This window comes from Corvus kubaryi, unplaced genomic scaffold (assembly GCF_017639235.1).
Source record: "Corvus kubaryi isolate FWS band 111438036 unplaced genomic scaffold, C.kubaryi_AGA036_p1.0 37384, whole genome shotgun sequence".
In the NCBI taxonomy this organism is placed as follows: domain Eukaryota; kingdom Metazoa; phylum Chordata; class Aves; order Passeriformes; family Corvidae; genus Corvus; species Corvus kubaryi.
The window spans coordinates 2,940,552-2,965,528 of NW_024581126.1; the positions used below are offsets into that span (position 1 = coordinate 2,940,552).

The 24,977-nt window shown below is 45.7% G+C and overlaps 2 protein-coding genes and 1 long non-coding RNA gene across 5 annotated transcripts in view; 2 read left to right on the forward strand and 1 right to left on the reverse strand.

The window, feature by feature from the left end:
- The first annotated feature begins 3,379 nt into the window (after positions 1 to 3,379).
- Positions 3,380 to 11,609, forward strand: LOC121668179. Its single transcript, XR_006017292.1, has 2 exons — positions 3,380 to 3,661; positions 6,244 to 11,609. It is a non-coding gene; the product is annotated as an uncharacterized LOC121668179 (long non-coding RNA).
- A 10,205-nt stretch (positions 11,610 to 21,814) lies between these two features.
- Positions 21,815 to 24,969, reverse strand: LOC121668150 (translation initiation factor IF-2-like). 3 transcript variants are annotated; one of them, XR_006017273.1, is made up of 4 exons: positions 24,785 to 24,969; positions 23,529 to 24,251; positions 22,976 to 23,265; positions 21,815 to 22,693 (listed from the first exon to the last, which is right to left on the reverse strand). XR_006017273.1 is itself a non-coding variant. In XM_042035637.1 (2 exons), the coding sequence occupies exons 1-2, from the start codon at positions 23,916 to 23,918 to the stop codon at positions 22,992 to 22,994; spliced, it is 657 nt and encodes a 218-aa protein (XP_041891571.1). In that variant the 5' UTR covers positions 23,919 to 24,132; the 3' UTR covers positions 21,815 to 22,991. The 3 variants fall into 3 exon arrangements, 1 of the variants encoding a protein (XP_041891571.1); XR_006017272.1 differs by having other exon boundaries at positions 21,815 to 23,265; positions 24,785 to 24,966; XM_042035637.1 differs by lacking the exon at positions 24,785 to 24,969 and having other exon boundaries at positions 21,815 to 23,258; positions 23,529 to 24,132.
- WT1 (WT1 transcription factor) overlaps positions 24,196 to 24,977 on the forward strand; it is a 34,971-nt gene continuing 34,189 nt past the window's right edge. The window contains exon 1 of the mRNA XM_042035635.1: positions 24,196 to 24,271. Within this exon, the coding sequence (XP_041891569.1) occupies positions 24,196 to 24,271 (76 nt within the window). The remainder of the gene's footprint in view (positions 24,272 to 24,977) is intronic.

Sequence of the window (24,977 nt, forward strand, 5' to 3'; positions counted from 1 at the left end):
TCTCTTCAGTGCTAAGGAAGAAATTAGTTTCTCCCTTGAATGCGTGACATTTTCATTCCTTTTAATTCTGCTTGGTAATTTGCTCTTACTTGTGCCTGACTTAAGGGCCTACAGAACAGAAGGTGTGGTCTTCTAAAATAAACTTGTATTGTTTTTGTGGGATCCACTTGATGCTTCGCACTTTTGTTTTAGCAGTAAAAGTGACTTGTGCTGACAGCTGGAGTAATTGCTGTGCATGGAATAAAACTGTCTTTGTTTTCTCGCTCCACTTCTAAAATTTAAGTGTATTCTTGCAGATCTAAGCTGAAATATATAGATAAATTTTTGCTCTATGCCATAAAAATGGTTTATATGTTTTTCTGATGCTTGAATGTGCAGAAGACACATGTAATCATTACTGAAAGGTAAAAAAGAGAATGGGGCAGATTTGGAGGCAATGAATTTTGTTTTTATATCCCATTCTTTCTCATTGTTTTTTATTTTTATAAGCTCTACTGATGCTTTTTCCAACTCCCCTTAAAATTAATGAGAGCCAGAACAAGTACAAAGAGACTTTCATAGATGTTTAAGAAATGAAATGCTTTCTTTTCAGGGGAGACAAACATCTAACTTTAAAATGTGTCCTGCTAAGGGGCCGTCTACTGGTGCAGCAGGTAGGTACTTGCTCTGAGGGGAGGTAGAGCTTTAAGAAAATATCAATAAATGATGGTTGTCTCAGGACATTCATCACAATTTTTGCCTGTCTCCACATTAGAACATTGCTAGAAAATATGAAGAACTGAATGAAACTCCATTGGAGATTGGGCATTTTCATAGTGATGAACTCACTTTTGAATTCAACAAACCCACACACTGAAGATCACATTGTCTTGTGACTCTTCTCCCCTCACCAGTCATTTTTGTCATGTCATTACAAGTTGGGTAAGGGAGGATCTGTTTTTAACTCAGCACACTTGAGGCAGATAGCGATGCTATTTAAGCTTTGTGCTGTTTGGCAGTAGGAATGAGTTCCAAGGATCTTTTGCAGTAGTTCAGTTATTAGCTGTAGGATTAGTTGTATCTCTAACAATCACCACTGGTAGCAGCTCAGGGGGAGTCTTCATCAGAAGTTCCTTTGTTGTTGGCATCCCTTTGTTCATGGCACAAGCAGGTTTCAGCCAAAAGTGGGGGCACAAGAAAAGTCAATGCTTTGTGACCCCTTGGAGAGACGGAAGAAAACACAGTAACACAAGGACTTGAGGGGGCTTTTTAGCTGATCATTACTGATCATACTAAATTGGATGGTATAAAGAACTACAAGTAATAGAACTGCATGTGATAAATTTGGCAAAACTTCTGGATTCTGCTACACTTGGCTGTGGGAGGAGAAATCCTGAGACAACATCAAGTTGCATGTCAGATATGCCCAGTATAGTCAGGCTTGCACAGCCAGAAAAAGAAATGCGTGTTCCTAATGGTGACTTAATTTTTCTGCCCTATGATGCTGGCTGACATTAGAAGCCTTTTATAGAATCTTTGTTTAATTTCTCTTCTTTGATGCAGAGTAGTGTTATTCTGTGAATCTATCTAGCTGAACCACATACATGGGGGATGAATGCTTTTGCCTAGAATGTAGCAAAGCTTGTGATCAGCGTAAGTGGAAAAACCCACATTCTTGCTGCCTGCTGGAATGCACAGCTGCATTCCCGGAAGAACCAGCCAGTCCAAAAACCTTCTCCTGTCTTTTCATCTTTTATTTGGCCTTGAGTTGGGTGACTACTTTTTGTTTGTGGATTTCATTTGCAAGACTACATATCTATTGTCATGCATGTAGGTGCTGGGGTTTGGTCGGAGGACTTATTGAGAAACAAGAAAACAGCATTTCCCCTGTATGTCAGATTCCTGACAGGAACAGGTAGCTCATGGCTAAAAGCAACACATGTTAAGTGTCCTTGCCTCTGCACAGGACCTGCAAGTTGTATTCTGCAGTCTGAGATGAACATTGTTTCCTTGGATCAACCCGACAGCTTTGTTTTGAGATAAAATCCTCAGGCTGTTTGTTAAGTTCACAAGTACCAGAAGGATCTGGCTCTGGAAGGAGTGAGGAGCTGCTGTGGGCAGCTGCTGTTCCCTGATGGATTTTAGTGTGGAGGCTTACCTGTAACAGGGACAGAGGGACAGCAACGTATAGGAGACAAAAAGGACAAAGAAAATATTTGTAAAAGAGGATTTAGAGCGTGGCTGAGTGCCACACAGAGGCTAAAGGCATAGCACAAGGATCTGAAATACTGGGCTCTTTCTGCTGGAGGATTGCACCCAGTGACTCTGGTAGCTCGTTCAGGCAGTTGCTGCTGTTTGCACGAGTCAGTGCTGTCTGTGGAGCTGTAGAATTTTGCTCTGTATCCACTACTGGCAATTTTTTTTTCGAAATTATTCATAAAACTAGAGTTAGGATATGTTAAAAATAGTTTATTGTACTGTCATATTTTCCCCTTTAAGCAGATAAAGTTATCATTCTTTTCAAATTAAAAGAAGAGCTGCAAAAAATAAGAAATCTCTATTCTAGTGCACTGTGCTGTCCCCCGCAGAACTGTAGTTTTCAGTTACATTGTTTGAGTTGCAGAGAAACACTTATTTGTCTAAACTGAGGTAATTTTATAGATCTATAAAATCTGCATTTTCTCTCATGTCCCTTTCCCCACAATTTGAGGCATCAGAGAAAACCTAAAACTGTAAAATAAATCTTCAAATGCTGCAGAAGGCTGAGCACAGCTTTTACTACATACCTCTGCAATTAGAACTAATTTACTGCCCTGTGAGATGGGGAAATGTGCAAGGTACTCCTCGGGTAAGTACACCACAGTAAGAAAAGCAGAGCTGCTCTGTAGAAGCTATCTGCTCGTATTCAGCAATTATCAGGGTCATTCTTACAGCTACATACCGCAGAGCATTAATTAATGGGGCTGCAGCTGGTGGTACCACTTTGGCTGCTTCAGCCCAGCCTCTTACTCCATATTTCTCAGGTTCGTATGACCAGTCTTGGACCACATCCCATCACCTTTTTTTTTCCCCCCAAAGTACAAAAAGTACTTAAGTCTCTACTGGAAAACTGCCAGGCTTTCATAAAAAGAACAGAGCTGTCGTTTCTTTGCTATTTTTATCTTCTCTGCCAAAAAAGACACCATGTTGCATTGGTAGTGGTATATTTTAAATTGCTTTCTCTGTTGAGCTTCTTGGGTCAAGCCCCAGGCTTTCTGCAGCCAGTGGATGTCCAGCATGTTGCTGACTGCAGCTCCACTGTGAATCTTGGGGCACTGGATTACTTTAGGTGATGATTCCCACACACAGCAGGACTGCACTTCTCAGTTTCCTAAATGTCAGGAGGCACACAAGTTTGAAAAGGAGCTGGTGGGGCAGGTGTATGGAGAAAAGCCTGTTGTTTCCAGTCACAGTGCCTTTTGCAACAGTAGGCTGCAGTCATGACTAGGTTAGGCACACTGGCAAGATTCCCCTGGAATTCCCTTTCCTGGAGCCAGGATCTCAAGGTCTGAAGGACTGCGGTGGGTAGAGTGGTTCTGTCCTCCTGTGGTTTGTGTAATCCTGCCATGAAAGCCAAGTTACTTCATCCCCTCTGTGTCAGGTTTTATTCCTCAGGAGTTCTTGAAACGGAAACAGAAAGGAGGTAAATCTATTCTCATTGTTTTATGTCCTTTCAGCATAGAAGGCAATTCTACATAATTGTAATGGAATTTTAAAGATGGAGTTAGCTGCCAAAAGCATTTAAAAATAAGATTGTATGAAAGCCCAAAACACTTACTTTGCCAATGCTTTTAATTCTGATGAATTTTCATTTAAAATACTACTTTGGACTGTGAGAGGTAAGATTTCCTTGCCAAAATACAGACTGTTCCTTCAAGGAGAGTGACTCTTGTATTTAAATTTGAATGGATAATATGAGTGGTCTCTGCTGTAATTGCTACAGCCTAATTTGGGATGTGCAGAAAGCTTATGAGATTAAAACCTTTTGGAGGGTATTATTAATGTGGACACAGCCTTCAGCTCCAAACTGCCTTGGAAATATTTGCATTTAATGGTACAGCACCTCAACGTGTATTTTTACTGCAACCTATAATGCTGTTAATTATTGTGTTTTAAAAATATATATATATCTCATGGATATATGTATGGAAACACAAGCAGATAAATATTTGAAAAAAGACTAGAAATCACTGGAATAGAGAGAGATGGTGAAAGGCTTCATGAAAGCTGTCCTACCACAGGAAACACAGTTTGCTGTAAAGTGCTCAGTGGTGAAAAATGTAACCGCACTTATTCTCTGCTGTTTAAAAGATTCCTTTCTCCCTCCTCCCCCTACATTCTCCCGGATCCTCAAAATCCTTAGAACAACAGGGTTTTTTAAGGTTGCTTTGATCATACAGTTCCTACTGTAGAAAGCTTTGTAGTTGAACACCTGTTTTATGCGCGTAAAGAAGAGCTAGCTTTCATACTTAAAAAAAGGCTTCATCATCTTTGGTATTGATGCCAAATAGAACACAGCTAGAGATTCCTATGCTTCAGAATGGAGAGCGAACTTTCTGAGAATTTGCAATGATATTGATGAACAGCACATGTCTTTGGCACTCTTTACAAAGTGTAGTAACTGCAAGGTGGCTGGTGATGCCCTGAAGAGGATTAGCAATTAGAGGATTAGAGGGGTAGTAGGTACAACTTCTTACATGCTGCTTTTACTGGGACCACACTGTAAGGAAGCAGATCTTTCAGCTATTAACCCACATGTGAAGCAAACACACCCTGGCTTCTATTGTCCTTTTTTTATTCAGTGTGCACCATGCCACCTTCTGTTAATGCAAAATTTGGTACTTGGGGTTGAGAGCTCTTTTGTCTTCCTCCACGTAAATCAGCTAATCCCAAACCCTGGGCAGCCTGCCTTCCCCACACACAAGTGCTGAGAGAAGTGATACTTGAGGGAGCTTGCAGGCTTGGTTCTTTAACTGAGCAGTGATTTATGGCGTTTGACTGAGGTCATTGCTTGGCACACAGCGATGACCAATTTGATGGATTAAGGACTCAAGCAACTCAAGGGCCCTTAACATTTGTAACCAATCATAATCTGGCTGGCAATGACCACAACAAAAAACCCCATGTATTCTTCTTTGGATCTATTTTAAACTAGTTTAGCTTTGTTTTCTTCTTGGAGACCTACTGCTGCCATTAGATACTGTTTGATTTGGTTCCAAGGATGGGTCAGAGTCACATTTTTCTTTGATAAACCTATTTTGGTTTCCTCATTGATGTACGCTGCCGAGAGTTGCACGTTTCTTTTTGGTCTGCTCTTGCATTACCACATCAAGGAGAGCTGGAGGGGCCAGTGCTGCAGAACGGGCAAGAGGGGTTCACACAGTGTCATGGGCTACTTTTCTTTCCTCTGAAGAAGCTGATTAATAGCACCTTAGATATCACCAGCTCATCATCATCTGTGAGGTGTGTGTAAGGCAGAGTGCTTCAGAAATGGCATTAGTAAAGCTTTACTGCAGTAAGGTGGTGGGACAGAAGCTCTGAATAAGGGAAACTCTATGAATATACACTGTTCACATATTTTAAATTAAGCCTAGTTCAGGAACAAAACACTTATATAAACTGCAATTCTCTGCCAGGCTGATACTAATGTCAGTGAAGGTGTAATACTCTGTGACTTTGGTATTGAACCCCTTAGAAGTTAGGCTTTGAAAGCTGTCTTTCCTGTGTTAAAAATGTCTTGCTGTACTGCATGGCTGGGAAGGAGATATTTCTACCATATTTCGTGTAGGCAGCTGAAACAACAGCAGTAAAAATCAAACTAATCAATACTTATATAGCACTTTTTGCCCACAGTACTGAAATAGCATCTCTTGCACAGGAACGTCTTTTTTTTCAGGCAGACTTTTTCTGAAGGTGGTGATTTATTTTTCCTCTATGGTATTTCACAATCCCAAGTGTTTATTAGACTATTGGTATGTCTTTGGGGTTTTACTCTTCTCTGTTACATTTTAAATTACTAAAATATAGGTTGAAAATAAATTGCTTAAATAATGATTATTTGTGTTTTATTCTGTGCCAGTGCCTTGGAGCCACGCTGCTGACTCCCTCTCCAGTGATAGGGGCTGCATAAATGTAGGAGAAAGTGCTTTAGACAGAGAGGAGATATATTTCTGTGGTGTGCAAAGGAGGACAAATACCAGGAAGGCTGTTCTTTTGCTCTTTCAGAGTGACTTGCATGGATGAACATGTTCTTTGCTGAGAAGATCCACTAGCTCAGAACTGTGTGTGCAATGCTCCTGAGCTGAAACCCACGCTGGAAACATCAGCATGTACCTTGAGCACTTTTGGGCTCAAATGCATCTGTTTCATAGAGCTAAAAATTCTCCTCCCAGACTGCCTCAGATCTGGATGCTCATGATGGAAAGTGCACGTCCTCCTTCCTGCAGATGATGGAGGGACCCAAGCACACTTTGACTGTGGTCATATGATATGTCGCTGCAAGAGCTGGGACCAAGACCTGCTGCCTGGTAACCTACTCACCTCTGCCTTATTCACAAAAGGGTGGGGATGAAATGAGTTTTCTTCAGATCGCCAAAAATGTCATCAGACTCCAGAGATCTCCAAGCCTAAACTGTCTCCAACGCCTTCTCATGAGTCCAGGGCCTCACCTCTTCCCCTCTGTGCAGCTGCCAAAACCTCTTGCTTCCTTTCACTGACAGCTTCACCAGTGCAGCTGTGTATTTTCAATGAGTAGCACTAGGAAAATTTGGGGATGGAATATAATTAAATTTTTAAAACCCACAGGAAAGTTTCTGGTTTGAACATATTAGTCACTCAAGTTCAATTAAAGCTTTATTTCTAAGGAAGTTACCTGATGCTACCACAGAAGGTCCAGAGAGCTGCAGGATGATCTCTGCTTTGCTGTGTGCTGGTCCCAGCACTGTCACTCACATCCTGCTTTGCATCAGTAGGAAAAACAAGATGCTGAAAGCCAGTGACAGGTTCATGGAAGGATTTGTGTCAGAACCAATTTGGGTCTTGGGAACTTTTGGTTACAGTTGCTGTGCAGAGAGCCATGGCATCATTCCCTTTGTGAAGCACAGCAAAATTCCACCTCTCCTTGTCACCTGATGAAGAGAAGGTAAATATTAAATGCACTTCAGTTGTGAGCTGTTCTGAGTTAGGATTCATGCAAGCCTTGTTCAGCAGAAAAAGAGTAATGTTTCAAATGCCTTGTAATCCCCCTTTTTCTTTCATGCAGCCCTAGGTGCTGCTGCATAGAGGTAGGTCTGCTGCTGAAGCACACCCCTGTGTAATCCTGCTTGTTTCCTAAACAAGGGATTCTTTAGCTCAAATGGGGATTTTCACAGCTGGTGTCTCTTCTTTCATCGATTCCAAACGTATGGGAAGTCAGCGGTGCATTATATGAGACACTGACATACAAGACACTGATATACTCTGAATTTATTTGCTGGCTATGAAGTTGTTTAGCCCTGTCAGAGTCGTCAGGACTATAGGAAATCTAAGAACACAAGTGCCAGATAAATGGAGACAACAGAAAATGATCTGGGCCTTGTTGGGCCTACAGCTCACCCATGGTCAGTTGTAAGTCTGTGAATGTGGCTGCTCAGATGGAAGGCCAGCAATGGGAAAGAATTGCATCCAGCTTCCACTACCAACAACGCAGCTGTGGATCCTCTGGTGTGAAGGTCATTCCTCACCACTATGACCACCTTACGCTTTTATCTTCTTTCCTTACACCACCCATTAGGTGGCACCTGGAGAACAGAGATATGTCTGGCATACTCTGGACAGAAGATGATGGCAGGAGAGTGAGTGCAGTCATCTGCCACAAGAATCTTTAACTTCCCCCCAGATTTCTTTGCACACCTCCACACTCCTGAAACCACTCTGCTTCTCTCCAGCAAAGACTTTTGGCTGCACTGTGAGACCTCCAGGTCAGCTCCATGAGTGAGTTTGCATGGTCCTTTCTGGTTCCTGCATCCTATCTTTCCTCTTACCTCTACGGAACATTGAAACCTGGGTGATAAAACTGCTTGTGGGCAAATTCTGCTTCTTTTCTCTCTATAAAGGTGCTGCATGTTACATCTGAATTCAATGATCAAGACCCTCTCTGCAATGCCATGTGCTTTGGCCACTTATTCTGAGAAAGAACTGGGCACATACTGATATTTTTTGTTCCGTTCTATTCCCACATCTCAACCGCAATTAAGAAGGAAACTCCAGAGATCCACTGGAAGCCACATGGTAACTCAGGGCCAGGTCTTCAGGACAAGATGTAGGCAATACTTTCAGATGATTTAGACAGACACAGTCGCTGGGAGGTAAAAATTTATCAGGATGATTTAGCCCCAGGTGATTCTAGTCCCACCCTGTAGCTGGCAAGGCATTGGAGAATGGTCCAAATTTCTCCCTCCCCTGGGTATTGAACTTGCTCTTTGGGAACCTCAGCCACTACTGGTATTAGGAGCAAACCATGGGGAAGTTAAATTTCTGCACTTAAAAAAAAAAAAAGTTGTAAGCAGCAAAGTCTTTCCAAGAGTTTGTACCACTCCTTTAGGGATGCTTTTTTAAAAGAAATAACAGCTGGTGTTTTAATTTTGCTGATCTGATAGACACAAGAACTCACTGGTGATAATTCTGCTTCTGCCCTTGTCAGGCCCTATTAATGGCTGGGTCTCTGCCCTACCTGAGGCAAAACTGAAGCTGATTTTGGCTATCACTTATGCTTAATGACATTTGGGAATGAAGAGTACCATGACAATGGAGCTGGTGTCACAGGTCTTGTCACACGGGAGAAACTGGGAAATTGTCTTTGTAGGACTGCATATTCTAGAGTGACCTGGGTACTTTTATATCATCTAGTCAGTTTTTGGCAGAGCGAGGGATTGATATATAGCTCACAAATACATCTGTCTGGGGTGGTTTCTGTCAACTGGGCTTTTTCTTTTGTGGTGTCCATTTGTGTATGTCACAGGACAACTTTTTAATGGGGTCCTTTATAGGAAAAGGAGGAGAATCAGTTTACATCCCACTTGGAAAAAATGGCATCAAACAACTTCTTCAAAGTTCAGCACATTTCCCTAAGCACAAGTAAAAGCCTAAATGGTTAAATCAATCCCAATTAATTCAACGTTTAGTAAACTCTGTCCTTACTCACACGTTCTACTATTCCCAAGCAGAATAAAATGTAGGAGACAATGGTGCTGATGAAAAGAAACAGAAAATGTCCCCCTTTGGAAGGATACAAGTTCTCCACTAGCATATTTAAAGCAACCTGATGTTTGCACCTCTAGAGGGATGTTATTATGTACCTTCCCCCATCCATGTAAATGTTCGGTTCGGCTTGCTGAGGGTTGATCAAATCTTCTCCCTGCACAAGCCTCCATGGGTGGAGACAGGATGTGAAATGCCAGCAAATAAAGGTTTTGAAAATGCAGTATCAACTGAGCTGTGCAAATAACTCCTTTTAGTGGTTTCTTGGCTGAACTGTAATACCGAGAAACAAGTTGTTCTGTGACAGTGGAACTAATGAATCCTGGCTGCCTGGATTTGAATCCTTGCCTCTCAGCTCTTTGCCCACCCCTCAACCCCTGCTTCCTCCATCTCCCCTGTGATTCCCTCCCTTCCAGCTACCTTTGCTTCCCTTACTTCTCCCCAGATAACAGCTGGGCAATGGTAGCATGGGTTGGAGTTTGCTCTGATGAGTAACTGGCCAGGGGGAGCAAATGCAAAGAACTGCTGAGCTCACTCGGCAGAGCTTCTCTAGTGGGGGCACTGGTGTAGGTCCCTTTGTTTCTATTGAGCTGCCAGTTCCTTGAACTTTGTGCTCACTCAGCTTTGCTGGGAATGTCATGTCTGTACAGAATTTGGCTGAAATAGGTCTGAGGTTGAGAAGTTATTTGAGAGACAGATGGACTGGCAGTGCAATCACACAAGCCTCATTTCCTAGGGGAACCTGCCTTCAAATGCTTTGCTTGAACCAAGATAAAGTATTCCTGCTTTGTTTTCCAAGACTTGCTAACTGCTTGGATTAAACTAAATATGTATATTAAATGATACTGTAAGCATGTAAGTACTCTTCTGTCAGTATATGATTTTTTTTTTTAAATAGCAGTGGATTTATTTCTTTACGTATTTCGCAAGCAAAGCATGGCACAGCTAGTCCTGCCTAGTTTATGCTGGCTTCACATAACTTTTGGTGTCGTGATGCTATGTATTTTATATGCCTCCTCTTTTCCTCTGCATTTGATGCATTACCCAGACATTGCTGTCTTTATGGGAGAAAGACGCCCTGTCTTTGAGCACTTGCTGCCCTCTTAAAAGGTTATGGTATTAGTCCAAAGGTATTTTTCTCCTCACCTTAGCATGATTTCAGGTTTCAGCTTTACTTAATCCAGAAGATCAAATATTATAAGGAAATGGCTAAGTACACCGTGCTAGTAAACTTTAGAAATGACAAGCCCTAGTTTGCCGTTTCCTTGAACAGGCATCATGTCCAGTCACTCTGGACAGACACAAATGAATACTGGGATAGTCTTTTGGCATATATTACCATGTCACATTTAATGATAAAGGTATTTAGTTTTCCTCTGTGTGAGCCTAGCAGCCATCAATGTTAATGGATTGCTCACCCTCATTAAAAAAAAAAAAGATGGCTCTTAAATTCATATTTTATTCACTAGACCCATTTAATCTCAAATGTTTATCTTCCTTTTCCTAACTCATTCTACAGTTTTGACCAGCATTTTGTATTGCACTACAGGGCTTTAAATACAGAGGCACAAGACAATTAGGGTTTCTTTTCTGACCAAGGAGCTCTGTGCTGCTGTATAGAAAGAAAAATAATAAAAAGATAACTTCAGAGGGCCATCAATGCTATCATAATCTATCTTACTTTAGAGTAAGAAGAGTTGTGCAAATGATAAAAAGGGTGAAACTGGAAAAATTAATCAGTAACTCAAAACTGTGCTGAAATCCAGGCCCTAATTTCATAGTACCAGAAGTTAAGCTAAGCTGTTAGGAATTAATATTTTCTAATAATCACTTTTCATCTGTTGCTGTTTTTTATTTGTACCAGTGAAACACCTAGGAACCCTGGTGGCAGACCTGTTCCATACTGTTCTAAACACTCTGTAAACACAGAACAAAGTGAAGATTCTTGCATTTAAGGGTTGTGAATTCTCATAAAATGTCAGTGCTGTGAAATCCATCAGTGATGGCACTATCAACTATTACTCTATTCAGTAAACTATTTTGTGTTTTCATCTGTATTCATTTTAAGATCTCATTCAGAAACATTTTACTCCTGCATATATATTTAATTTTTGTCCTGCATTTAACTTAATTTAATGCAAATGTACTAAAAAAGTTATACTTTGAGATAACTATGTGATCACTCCATTCTGCAGGTGAGTTTTAGTGCATTAATCTTTGCACTGGAAGAGCAAAGAGATGATTATTGAGGCAGCTAAGAAGGAAATACAAATGTAGATTAGTAGGTTATAGTGTCTCTTATTATAACTGTATTCAAGTCCAGTCTTGACTGTATTAAATGCATCATTGTCACACTGCTGGCTGCTTGGTGTCTGGTAAATGAAGTTCACAGGGTAAATCCTGCTCCGGGGAATAGCCAAACTTGATGCTAATTGCCAACTTTGTTGCCATGGTTATGCAGAACAAACATCTCCCTAACCCCCTGGGCAGGAATCAGGCATAGCACAAAGGTAGCTAATTTACTGCTCTGAATAGAAATAGGCTGAATAGAAAGCTTTGGTCAGCAAGGGTTTCTAATCCAGTTCCAGTCATTAAGCATCCCCGTGCAGAGAAGTGATCTTACGGCTTACAAGGTGTTAAACCAGACCCACAGTTTTGTTTGCACTTTCTCTATTACAAATATCAAGCACATTTGCATTTTCTGTTCTGAAATTCGACAAAGAAGAGACAAAGTTTGGCCATGGAATAATTCTATACATCCATTACATGCCCTTGTTAATGTATAGAGGGTGTTGGTTTAGGGAAAATGTGTTGCAATTTTATCCAGCTGCTCAGCTCTACAGTTTCTCCCAGTGGTGGTGAACTTCCACAATGAAAACATCAGAGAGTTTTAGTATGTCCTGGTCTCCCCAGCTAAGTCATGGCTAAACACTTGTGTCTGCTGGATGCCACCGTGCTGATAATAGCAAATGGAGCTCCCAGTAAAAATGTGATGGGAGAGAGTTTGGCTGCTGCTTCTGAAGGAAAGGGAGTGAGAGAAGAATGAAGGTCTATATTGAGACAATAAAGCCCAGGGCACACATGGAAAGCCAGAGCAGTTGGTGAGGGGCTGGTAAGCTCCTGGTGGGCTGGACAGAGGACCACTGTCCTTTAGGGAGATTGTCCCCTTCTCCCGGGTCTAACTATAATCCTTACTTCTCCAGTTCTTCCACTGGTTGCAAGAGCAAGTTTGATAGATGCAAAGGAGATGAAACGGAGATGATTTTGGCATTTTGTCCCACTTGCTTTGACAGCATCCTTTTTGGCTTATGTGCAGAGGGAGTGCTGTGCACAGCCATTGGTGCTCACAGCAATGAAGGGGATACATAAACGTTGTGCCTCCAGTTGACAAGGGCAAAACTGATTCTATCAATTGGCAGCCGTGTTTGTTCTGCCAGAAAACTACACCAAAATATATTTTAAATTAACTTCTTCAGTTATAAAAGCCATTTAAATGACATATGACTTTCAAAACAAGATATTCTATAGGGTCTGTATATCTCTCCCCACTCCTATGTTTGCTTTTCCTGCTTTAGCATTGGACATTAATGTCTGTCACTGAACATCTCAACCTTTGTATCTTTCTCATGGGAGACACAGATCAGAGTGTTTAAGCTTTGTAATTTGGCATTGCTGGCATTTTTGTTCACCACAAATATTTCTGATGATCCTAATGATATTTCAGCAAGTTTTGGAGGAAGAAAAATCATTAAGAATAAAATTAAAAAGTCCCTTGTTGATCTGAAGTGCTCTCTGAATGAGTTCTGGGAAGTTTAAATTCAGAAGCAGAACCCAACCTTTTCATTTGTAGTAGAAGTGAGACTATTTGCAGTTACTGTTTAAGAGAAACCTAGTGTGGAAATCTTCAGACAAAAGGTTTCGCGTTTGTTCAGTGGAGGGATGACTATTGATCAAAAATACATTCTGTGTGTTTCCAGTTTAGTGAGGCACACTCATTTCCAAGACCAAAACTGCTGTCTTTTTATTTTTACAGTCTTTGTTTGAACTGAGATCCACATTCATTGTTACTGAGCTTTAATAATCTAAGGGTCAGTTGAAGGGCTTTTGTTTGAGAGACCTTTCAAGCCAAGCCAAGGCAGCAGTTGAGAGAACGTTTCTTGTTTGTAGACAAAAATATATTAAAACAACCAAGGGAGCTATTATTCTTCCACATAATTATTTTTAATGTCTCATTGGACATGTATGAAATGCCTTTCAGTTCCTGTGGGAGAGTTACTTTTTTGCGTTTTGCAGCGTAGCTTTTGTTAAACTTCTGCGTTGCTTTTCCATTGAGCAATGTTCACCCCAGAAGACTTTATAAACACTAACAGTATCTCCAGGAATATGCTCCCAACATATTCCACAGAAGTACTTAGATTTGTCAGTGGTCATGGGCGTGATACCTTGCATACCTTGTGCCATCTGGTTTTTTTCTGGCCACAGTCAGGAGAGAATGTGACCCCATTTCGCAGTGGGAGAAGTCAGAGAACAGCCGAGAATCCTGCAGTAGGTGAGGCATAGCCATGTGCTGCAGCAGCCCATGGTGAGGACAGGAGGGCTAAGACTGTCTTCACCCCCTTTTTTCCTGGTAAATGCATGCCAGGGAATCAGAGCACCTTGTGTCTTTGGAATAAAAATGATCGGCAAATGTTCTGTGCTGTGCAGCCCCTTTCCGTTACCTAGGAAAGACTGGAATGGTGTGCATCCTTCTTTTTTATGACAAGAATGCACTCAGGGCGAGGGAGAGCAAGCACAGAAGTTGAGGAAAGAGGGAAAGCTTTATGGAAAGACAGAAACCATCCTGAAAAAATGTAATTCTAGTAAAAATATTTGGGCTTGGCTTGGGAAATGCACATTATGTACCATTTGTGCTCCACAGAGGTCCAGGCTTAGCAGGTAGATGCAGGTGCTTCACTGGGATGTCTCTTCCTGTTGGGTATTCATGATCCTTTAAATCTGCCAGTTGCCCTTTTCATTTTGAAAGCTTCCCAGATGTTTCTTGCTCAGGTGTTGAGAACTCCCACAGGTCACATAGTAGCTGTCTTATTTCTGCAGCCATCACCCTTCTCCCAGGCGTGGTGAAACTTTCAGTGATCCCAAATGGACCTTAAACAAACACACCCCATTATCCATGTCTCATCATAAAGCTCATAAAGTTTAGCAAAAATGGGTGTCTAGATAATTGTACTTGCTAACTGGATGTAAACCCAACTCCAACTATATGGTGCTCCCAGGTTTCAAAGAGATAAATTACTATATTCATCGTCTTCAGATGACTAAACTTGAAGTCTTTCAAACTAAGCTTATAAAATTGTAAGTCATGTACATGAAGTATGATTTGCAAAGTGCTCTGGTTTGTGGAATTATCTTGCCTTGTTTATGGATAAAACCCACATTCTAGCAGTTTCTAGCAGGGAAAGCTGTGGAAGCTGTATCTTTGAGCAGGATATGATGATAGGAGCAAATTACTGTAACTGTGTAACACAGTGATGTTCTAATGTCTTAAGCACGAGTTTCTCAACAATAAGTGATTTAATTGGGTAAAAAGTTGCCTTTGCATGAACTTCAGTATACATCTTGGAACAATTATTTTGTATATTGTAGCTCAAGAATATATTATAAGACTGTAAGGGTAGTATGCACATAGCAGTATCTGCCTGATGTCACAGTGGCAGAACACTTCTAAAATATTTTGTGCATAAAAATCACTGCAGATGTGTACCTAACAACACATTCCTTGAGACAAGGACTGTAAAGAAAACTTGGGCTTTTTTTTTAATACATCATTACTTGAGGGCTTCCTGTGAGGTTGATCTTTTAGTGTCATCCAAAGTTCCCTGTCCCGATTTGACAATTTTATGGCTTTGAACTCTCACTCAGTTGTTCAAGGTGATTTAATCATTGGATTGCATGTCTCTACATTTAGAGACTGCCAAATATAATTGTTTGTAGAATATCTGTTCAGTTTGGAGTGCTTCTATTCAGCAGAGGTGCTGTTAGGAGGACAGCAGGACAAATGGAAAGGACTAAATAGGTGCAGCATGAATAAGAGATAGGAGAAGCTTGTATGAAAGACTATAATGGTCTATATGCAACTGAAACATGGAAGCATGAGAGAGAGACAGAAGAACTATGTCGAGTTTGGCAGGAGGATGTAATGAGTAATAGATGGGATGATGAAGGGGAAATAAAATCGGCTGGATGAAGAAAAGCTTCCTGACCGCAAGATCTTGTTTGATTACTGAGGCTTCCCAGGGGACTTCTGTGATTTGGGAAAAGTTGTACAAGACTGTTCAGAGCCTCACAATGCACAGCTCTTAGTCACCTAATAACGTGGCATCCAGGAGTGGATAGTGCTTCCCTCTTTTAACTGTGTTTGAGGTCCCTTGGATCCCTTGGATTTGCTGGGCAGCCCAGAGCATCTCTTGTGTGCTGGCTGGCCTCTGGCTTCTCTTTCAGTTAGGCTGGCTAAATAATATTACAGATCTTGAAGAAAATCTACCTCCTCTGAGCTTGTGCATGCAAATCAACCTCCTCTGAGGCTGTGGGGGTTGATCCTGGCTGTTTGATGCTAAGGGCAGGAGACTGCAAGGTTGGGTTGAACTGTCCAAAGTGACACAAGCTCTGAAGATGTATTAGGTGGCAACTGCAGATGGCTTTGTATATGTCCTTGTCACTCTGAGCCCAACCCTTTACAATATCTGGGTTGATATTACTGATCCACAGTGTTGGAGTGGAGCATGTCGCAAGTGTTAAATACTCTGAAATCCTTATTTGGCCAGAGAACTTATCCAACTTATTCAAGAGCTTTCATTCCATGATAAAGCAGATGTAGCTATTACGGGGTGTTCATGTTACCCAACCATAGAATTATTTCATTATAGATCTGGTGTCTGGCTAAAGCTGACTCCAGTAGTTCCTCTGAGAGAAGTTTATCGGATGAAAAATTAAGTGTGTTTTTAGCTGATATCCAACCAATTTGCTGAACTTATTTTGACTTCTGCCCAGAGGTTCTGAGAGTAAGTTTATAACTGAGAGTCCATTTGGGTTTGAGCAATTAGGAATGAAGCATTCAAAAACCCAGAGGCAGTGAAGACCACACGGCTTCCATAAGCTGGGGAGCTCAGATCATGAAGTCAGAAAAATGGGTTGACAGGCTGCTTTCCTGGTGGGTCTCTTCTGCTTGGCCTTTCAGTACATTCCTTGTTTTCAGGCAGCTTCTCAGAGCAATAGGACCCATTTCCTCAAAAGCACATAGAAACTGCAAAGGCTACTGCTGCTCAGGGTGAAACTGAGATAAATTGGGATCAGTGCTGTTCAACTTCTCTGTCAGTGACATGGACAGCGGGATGGAGGGCACCCTCAGCGAGTTGGCTAAAAACACCAAGCTGTGTGCTGTGGTTGGCATGCTGGAGGGAAGGGATGCCATCCAGAGGGACACTGACAGGCTGGAGAGGCTCGGGAGAACCTCGTGGAGTTCAGCAGGGCCAAGAGCAAGGTCCTGCACCTGGGCTGGGGCAATCCCCAGCACAAACACAGGCTGGGCAGAGAATGGATTGAGAACAGCCCCGAGGAGAAGCACTTGGGGGTGGTGGTTGACCAGAAGCTCAACAGGACCTGGAATGTGCACTCACAGCCCAGAAAGCCAAATGTACCCTGGGCTGCATCCAGAGCACCATGGGCAGCAGGTCAAGGGAGGGGATCCTGCCCCTGTGCTCACTCTGGTGAGATCCCACCTGGAGCACTGCACCCAGCTCTGGGGCACCCAAATATAAGGACATGGACCTGTTGGAGCAAGTCCAGAGGAGGCCACGAAGATGCTCAGAGGGCTGGAGCACCTCTCCTGTGAAGACAGGCTGAGAATTGGGGTTGTTCAGCCTGGAGAAAAGAAGACTCTGGAGGGACCACAGCTTTCCAGTGCCTAAAGGGGCTACAAGAGAGTTGGAGAGGGACTTTTCACAAGGGCATGGAGAAGCAGGACACAGGGGAATGGCTGCACACTGACAGAGGGCAGGGTTAGATTTGATATTTGAAAGAAATTCTTTACTGTGAGGGTGGTGAGGCCCTGGCACAGGGTGCCTAGAGAAGCTGTGGATGCCCCATTCCAGGAAGTGTTTCAGGTCAGATTGGATAGGGTTTGGAGTAAACTGGTGTAGTGGAAGGTGTCCCTGCCCACACCATGGGGGTTGGAACGAGATGATCTTTGTAGCCATTTCCAACCCAAAGCATTCTTTGATTCTAAATATTGCTAAGAACTCAGCTTTCAAACTGCACACAATCCAATGTCTGCTTTTCTCCCAAGAACTTTCACGATTTGGAGCTGTAGAAGCCCTGAATTTTGAAACAAATCACCCAGAAATGTGAGATTTTTCATGCAAGTTAATCCACAAATAAATGTTAAAAAGAAATTCTTGTGAAGATAGTCCTTCTTTGAAATATCTTCTTATATGAATTTAGTATTTATTATCTCATGGGTGCATGACTAACTCCGTATCAGTAGGTACATAACTTCTACATTCTGAGATCTATCTAATGTCTACCAAAGGAAAAAAAAAATAAATCATTTAGATCTGGAACAGTGATCACAATGGAAGTTTCATTTGCAAAGGATTGATGGGGACTTGAAGTGAGTATTATGTTTTGAATAAATGCACCATTGACCAGTATCAGATTTCCATAGGCTTTATCTTGTTTTTCCTAAGCAACTGCTCATAAAATTTTTTAATGTCTTGACTAGCATGATGGTGCTACTTGCAAATCTGTTCATAGAGCTATTAATCTATGATACTGCAATCTAGAGAAAGGAATCACACTTACTTGCTCATTCCTTTCACTATTTGATTTAAAAAAACATAAATAACAAGTTGACAGGGTTCCTTTGTGCTTCTTTCTTTCTGACTAATATATGATAAATATATCAGGAAAGGTTTGTCAAGACATCACAAAGTAGGTCTTAGTTCCAATCTGAACTTTATTGAACTCTGCTTTCATGTAATAGGAAGAAAAACAAGCAGTAGATTTGATCAGTCTGTGCCCATGACTCAACAGCTACAGCAAACTCTTGGTGCTTTTAATTCCTGTGTCATAGCAGTACTCAGATGAATTTAGTGCAATCAAACATACATAAAATCTGAAGGGAAAGGAATGTCCTGCATCTCATGAAGAAGAAATTTGACTTCTAAGGCAAGTTCAACACGTGGGTTCCTTCCCTCCTCTCCTTTCTTCCCCCACCTCTCCCTGCAAGCTTCGTCTCTAACTGTCCCTGCATAGCTCATCTCAGCATGAGCTTTGTGGGACAGTGGCAGTGGGGCCAGCAGAGGCTGCAGCTGGACAGTGACAGTCACAATTGTGAAAACAGTGACAGCTGCAGCCCATCTGAATTCCACTTGATTCTGTGGCTTCTGTCCCTGCTTGCAGCAGATCTCTCTTGGGCTGATGCCCTAAAGCCATGGACTTTTCAGATGGCCTTTCACACTCATGTCCAGATCAGATGTCCCATACCCACACAAGGGAGAGACTGCCTGTAAAGCTTTGGGTTTGACCAAAAGCCACATTGAGTGGGAGGCCTTGGAATTAAGAACTGGGAAACCTCTTGTTTCAGCTGGGGGTACATTTTTGCTGCCTGTTGCTTCCAGCCATCTAGATGAGTAAAATGAGCTTCTCTGCCTCGCATGTATTGCTGCAATCCACACGTATCAGTACGTGCAGTCCAGAGAGAGAAGAGACACACACACCTTCATGTAGCTGTGGTTATGAAGGACTGAGTTTGCTCAGTTTCTAAGGAAGCCGAAGGGCTGTGCTGGGGGGCTGGGGGCAGTGGAATGTCTGCCCAGGCTGTGAAGGAGCCGTGGGTGTTGGCTGTGCTGTGCTGCTGGGGCTGGGAGGAGGGACTCACCGTGTTGCAACAGCTCTCCAGCTCCAGCCCTGCCACCCCCTCACAGGTCACAGCACTGACACATCACACAGAGCTGTGCTGCAAAATGCAACCATCTGCCTTGGCTTACCCAAGATCTCCAAGCACTCCACAAATACTGCTGGAGTCCCCCATTGTTCTGGCAAAACTGCTGTCACCCATTCCTCTGGGGTGTGCAGAAGGTACTGAACAGAACCCAGGAGCTTTTTGTTTTGTCTTCTGCTTTAGGCACTAGGCACATTGCCCCCACTGCTTGTCTTCTACACTCACCAGACATCTTCAGGCAGGGGATGTGCTTGGCCTTCCTCACTGCGTGGTGCAAGTCCTGGTGGACTGACATCCTCAGGCACTGATTTCAGTGGGAACACTTGCTCAACAGCATTTTTAGTCAAGGGCTTCCATGGATTAATTACTCTAAGGTGTGTAGGATGAGAACAAAACCCAGTGAAAAGGGGTTTAGATCCCCAGCTAAGACAGAGCAGCTGCTGGAGCCCTCTTGTTTTCCACTGAGGACAAGTGGTGAAGAGTGGATCTATGCACAGGGCTGCAAAAGGGAGGTTTGGACTTTGCTTGTGTTGTTAAAGTGTGTTTGTTAAAGAATTAAGTTGATAGATAAAAGGCATGGATGGTTAGTGTTTTGGAAAACGTGCTAAGGCCAATCTGCTGAAGAAACTGGTAGAGGACAATTCGTCTTCTGTCCCTGTCCTGTAATACCCAAGAGTTAGTGAGACCTGAGGCTGTGGGTGCTTTCCCTTACCCATGAGGTACAAGGGATACTGCAGTGTGTCCTCTTCAGCTGGAGCCTTTCTAATTCTTTTGAATGTAGAAATGTTTCGTTTACATTTCCAGTGTGTACCCATGCTCAAAGATGGTGTCCCGGGTGGCTCAAAGAATTCTTTGAATTGGTGTCGATGACAGGTAGTGCTACTGTTGTGTTTCTATATTATTACATTTAGAGTTCAGTGTGCCTTTACAGTGGGATCTGCATTCTATGACCTGAGAGAAATTAATTCTTTAGATCTCAGTTACCTTACACCCATTTACAATGTACGACATTTTAGAATACTTTTATTTTGTCCTGCCAAAATATTAATTTTATTACTTTCAAAGCCATTAGCGGAAATGCCGAGAACGGACCGTATTACCTAAGAGCTTTTTTATCCCCAAAATTTCTTTAGTATGTAAGTACCAAATACCTATAAAAAACCGCTATGTAATAGTTTTAGCTGCTCCGTAAGTATATCCCACTGTATAGCTAAGACTTTAAAAACGTCACATACTCCAGATCTGGAAGATGTTACTGATACCCAGCTTTCCATGAACTCCTATTCACCAGAACCCCGGCGAGGGCGGGACACACAGGGATGCTTTATGGCCCTATACAGCTCGGTGATTTATACCGAGCCTCGTCCTAGCAGCGCGCTAATAAATTTCCCGGAGCCCGCGTGGTACCCCGTTCCTGGCCGCAGCCTCGGCGCTGCAGCGGGCATCGCCCGGGGGCGGGCTGGGCACGGCGGCGGCCTCGGGGCCCCGCAGGTGCGGGAGGCGGAGCGGGGCCGCCCCCCGGGTTGAACGCGGGGTCAGGGCCGCCGTTCCGGCGGGGCTGGGCCGGGCTGGGCCCATCAATTTCCCGTGCTCGGTGCCTGCGTCCCGGCGCGGCACTAATGCGGAACAAATTGAGACATATCCTCTCCGTAATTAGTTCCAGCGTTTCCAAGATTTACGGTACAATAATGGCCCGAGCCCCGCCGGCCGGCCCCGGCCCGCCGCCGCTGCACGGCGGTCGCGGCGCTGGGGAGGCTGTCCCGGGCCGCGCTGCCCCGGCGGAGCCGGGGAAGAGCCGGGGCGAAGGGAGTCGTACAGAACCCCGCGGGGCTTGGGGCTCCCCGCCGCGCAGCCCCGGTGCGGCTGCTCGCCATCGATGGCTGCTCGCCATCCCCGCGGGGTCCCCGCCTCGGAGGGACCGCAGCGCCCGACCCAGCAGTGCCCCGCTCCCGTCAGCGGAGAGACAGGGAGAGGTCACGCACCTTTGCTTCTCTGTGCATCGAAAACCCCCTCTTTTACCCTCAAAGGATAAACAAAATATCCTCTACGCAGCTCGAAAGCGTTCCAGTGCCCCCGTCAGCCCGGACAGGGAAGACTGGTCCCGCCTTGCCGGCGGCTCCCGGCTCCCGTGGTGCCCGCAGCGCTCGGCAGCGAGAAATGCGGGATTGGGCCCTCCGTGATGAGTTCCTGCCCCTCTGCTCCCCGAGCTCCTGGAGATGCTTCGCAGCTTTGTTTCTGCTGCTCTTGGCACTTAAATAATCAAACTCTGATCAGTTACCTGAGTGAAAGGAGACAGATCCCCCTGCGTGCTGTGAGCGGCGTGAGCAGAAGGGGAAGGGCTGGGGATTTATCGCTGTTTCTGTCTGTCTCGCCCACCTCCGAACCGCGGGGGGATCATTGAGGGGTTTAGTAAGAATTACCGGTCCCTTAATTAGTTAGCAAGGCAGAGGGGAACGGAACGGGAAAACGTCGGCTGGGGAGGTGCCGCTGCGGTGCTCAGGTTGAAGCAGGTTCCCGAGCCCGTTTTTCTCGGGATCGAGTGTGACTCTCAGTAGAATCATCCTCCTCCAGCTATTGTTTAATCTTGTAGAGTATGCCTTTGAGCACAATCGAAGATTGAGCATTATCAGGAATTACCACAGCCATGTAACAGTGGGCAATGAAGCCTCTCAGAGATTTGGATCGGGCCGTGTTTGGAGGGGACAGGGCAAAGTGTTCCGAACCGCCTCGGTCTGGACACTGACAAAGGAGATGCTGTCCCTGAACCGCCATCTCCCTGCCCATTGCTTTCAACTGGGCACCCAAGCCCGGACGCGGGCGCCCGGTGTGCGAGACCTGGAGCGATTTACGCCGGAGTATGACTGGAATCGGGATCGGGATGCCTGGGGAAGAAGCAGACAAATGCTTCCTGCACGGAGGGAGCAGCTCCTCTCGGCATGCCGGGCGCCCCCGAGGGGAGCTGCTGCCAGCGCTCCCGGCTTGTGCTAGAGGAGTGCAGCGGGGCGGGAGATTCTTCTCTCTCCCTGGCGCTGGCTAGACGGGAATGGCTGCAGAAATCGGCCCTGGCCGTTTCCCAAAAGTCCTCAGCCCATCCCGAGATAGAAAGGTCCGGGCTTTCCTCCCCCTCCTCAGGCTCCACCGCTGAGGATTTCTCCCGGGACGCCCCCGGAATGCGTTCGCGGCGGGCGCGCTCCGTGTTCCGCACGGCTGAGGTGGCCCGGGAGGGCGCAGGTGCCGGCGCTCCGCGCAGCGCAGGGCTGAGCTGAGCTGAGCTGGCAGCCCCAGAGTCCCCCACCAGCCTCGCCGGGGTTTCTGGCAGCCGCGGGGAGGAAGGATGCGCTAATGGCCAAGGGGTCGTCTTGTTTCACTGCTGGAAAGTGCGAGAGGCGAAGATTTGGAAGGACTTCGGCAGTTCTTCCTCCCAGGTGGAATAATGCAGAGCTAAGTGATCAAGAAAACATTTTTCCCTTTCAAGATGATTTATCAAACTAGGTTATTTCAAGAAAAGAGAAAACTCCCGTGCTAGCTCGAAAAATAGCCCACTATGGGAAACGCATTTTCTGTTTGCTCCTAGAGAGCTCCAGTTTTCATGGGAAATTAAATACCCCGCCAAAGACTTCCATTCCTGTATGTACGGTGTCCATCGCAGAGCCGGAGATCATAGAATCAATCATAAAATCGTTTAGGTTGTGAAAGACCTTTAAGGTACCGAGTTCAACCAACCTCATGTGTCGGTCCATCACCGAAACCCGCAAAGCCAGCAGCAGCCGCTCTCCCGATCCCGCACCTCCCCGCAGCCCCGCGGGGCCCCTGTGGGTCCCGGGCAGGGGGACACCGCGGTGTGCGGGAGCCCCGGTGCGGCCACAGCGGGAGGCAGAGCGGGAGCAAGCGCCGGAGCCCGCGGTGTCAGCAAGGTCAGCGGGATCCCCCCGCACGGGCACGGGCTGCCTTCACAAGTGCCCTCCGAGGGTGCGTTAGTTTGCCGTGGACTCTGAAGTGGCACATCCTGTAAACTTAGAGGATGTTTAATGTCGGCAAAGATAATAAACAAATCATTCGCACTTACATTAGACGTAGATTTTTTGCAATAAATAGATGTATGCACCAAAAGAGATATTTTTAAAGGGAATTATCTGAAAATAGTTTGTGAAAAATTAAGTAATTCCACTAATAACAAAATCCGACTGTTATGACTAATTAGTTTTAGGAGAAAATTAAATTCTACTTGGTTACACCAATAAGGGCATATTTTAATTTCTTTTGTTAGAGCATTTACCCTTTGAATCTTAAAACATCTCTTGGCGGCTGGCGATGCTTGCGGTAACCTTTGATGCCTCGGGGGAAAGGAAATCCCGAAGTGTGCATTGTCACCGGGAAGCCAAGGGGCTCGGCGTGTCCTGCGGCAGGTGAACCTTCGCGGCGCCTCTGTCACTGTTGTGGCTGCAGAGGGGGCGAGTATGCGGGCTGAGCGCCGCGGGGGTGTCGCCGGGTGGTGGCCCCGGCGGCGCTTGCGGTGCCACGGTTCCAACAGCGCCCGGCGACAACGCGCAAGGGACAGGGCGGCCGGGCCGGCGCGACCCCGCGCACTCCGCGAGTACCCTGAGCCGGCGGCTGCCCCACGCCTGCTCGTAGAAGCAACACCCCCCAGCCCCGGGTGATTATTCATTAGTAGTTCTGCAGGAAGGCGGCAGGATCCCCCTCCTTGCCTTTGGTGAGAGCGTGTCCTGCCCGCCGCAGGTACCGCCACGTCTCGCGGGTCTCTGCCGCCCGCCCCGGCGCTTCCTGCCTGGACAGCCGGTCTAAGTGGGCTCCCGCACTGCCAGAATCACGGCACCCCTCGCTGCCAAGGCCGACCCGAACCCTGCCGTGTCTCCTGGGAGGAAGGACCGCTCGGGGATAACGTGAAAAGTGCCCTCGGGGGCCCTCCGGCCGCCGTGCCCGGGATGGACGCTGAGGAACCGCTGTCCAGGGGGCTGGAAAGGAAAGAGAGACTCCGGGGCTTCCCGGGAGCAGTGCCAGGTGAATCTCTCAAAAGCAGGTTACTCACAGCGCTGCTATCCTCCCCCGCCCGCCCAGCCGCTTCCTTCCCCCTCACACACAGGCAGGACGGAGGGACAGGTCTAAGGCCGGGACACACCGGCCCCGGGCCCCTTGCAAAGGGCGCCCACCCCTCCTCTCGCCGGCGGAGCCCTCGGTACCCCGTCCCGGCCAGCCCTGAGGGACGTGCCCCGGCCCTGCGCCTCCAGGGACAGGGAGCGCCCGGGGTGCGGGGCGGGGCCCCGGGCAGGCAGCCCGCGCCCCGCGGGAGCTCATGGAGACGCAGGTTCCTCCCGTAGCGGGAGAGGCACCTGGAAAGATAGTTTCCCCTCTCAGGAACGGGGTCCGCCCGCCCCGGGTCGTGTCACTTCCCCTGATTCCTGCAAGGGCGGAGGTTTCTCCGCGCGGTCCCCAGGGCCTGCGACCCCGCCGCCCTCGGGAATCTCCACGGACATGCACGGAGCTGGCGGGGGAAGTCGGCCAGCGCGTACTTACTGGCCACCTGGATCCCTCTCACAGTCCTGCAAGTCTCTCCTAAAGCGGAGGAAAGTTAGGGTGAGATTTAGTGGCGCTTGCACCAGAAGAAGGGTGGGAGTGATGTGTAGGGGAGATATATTCTCCCACAGTCACCTCTCCCCCTCCATCCCCGGCTCTCCTGTCTCTCCCCTCCCCCCGCGCGTCTGGTCCG

Coding starts and splice junctions, on each gene's coding strand:
- LOC121668150 (XM_042035637.1), bottom strand. CDS start 23,918: ATGAATAATCACCCGGGGCTGGGGGGTGTTGCTTCTACGAGCAGGCGT. Junction 23,259..23,528: donor GATGTTTTAAGATTCAAAGG/GTAAATGCTCTA, acceptor CTAAGTTTACAG/GATGTGCCACTTCAGAGTCC.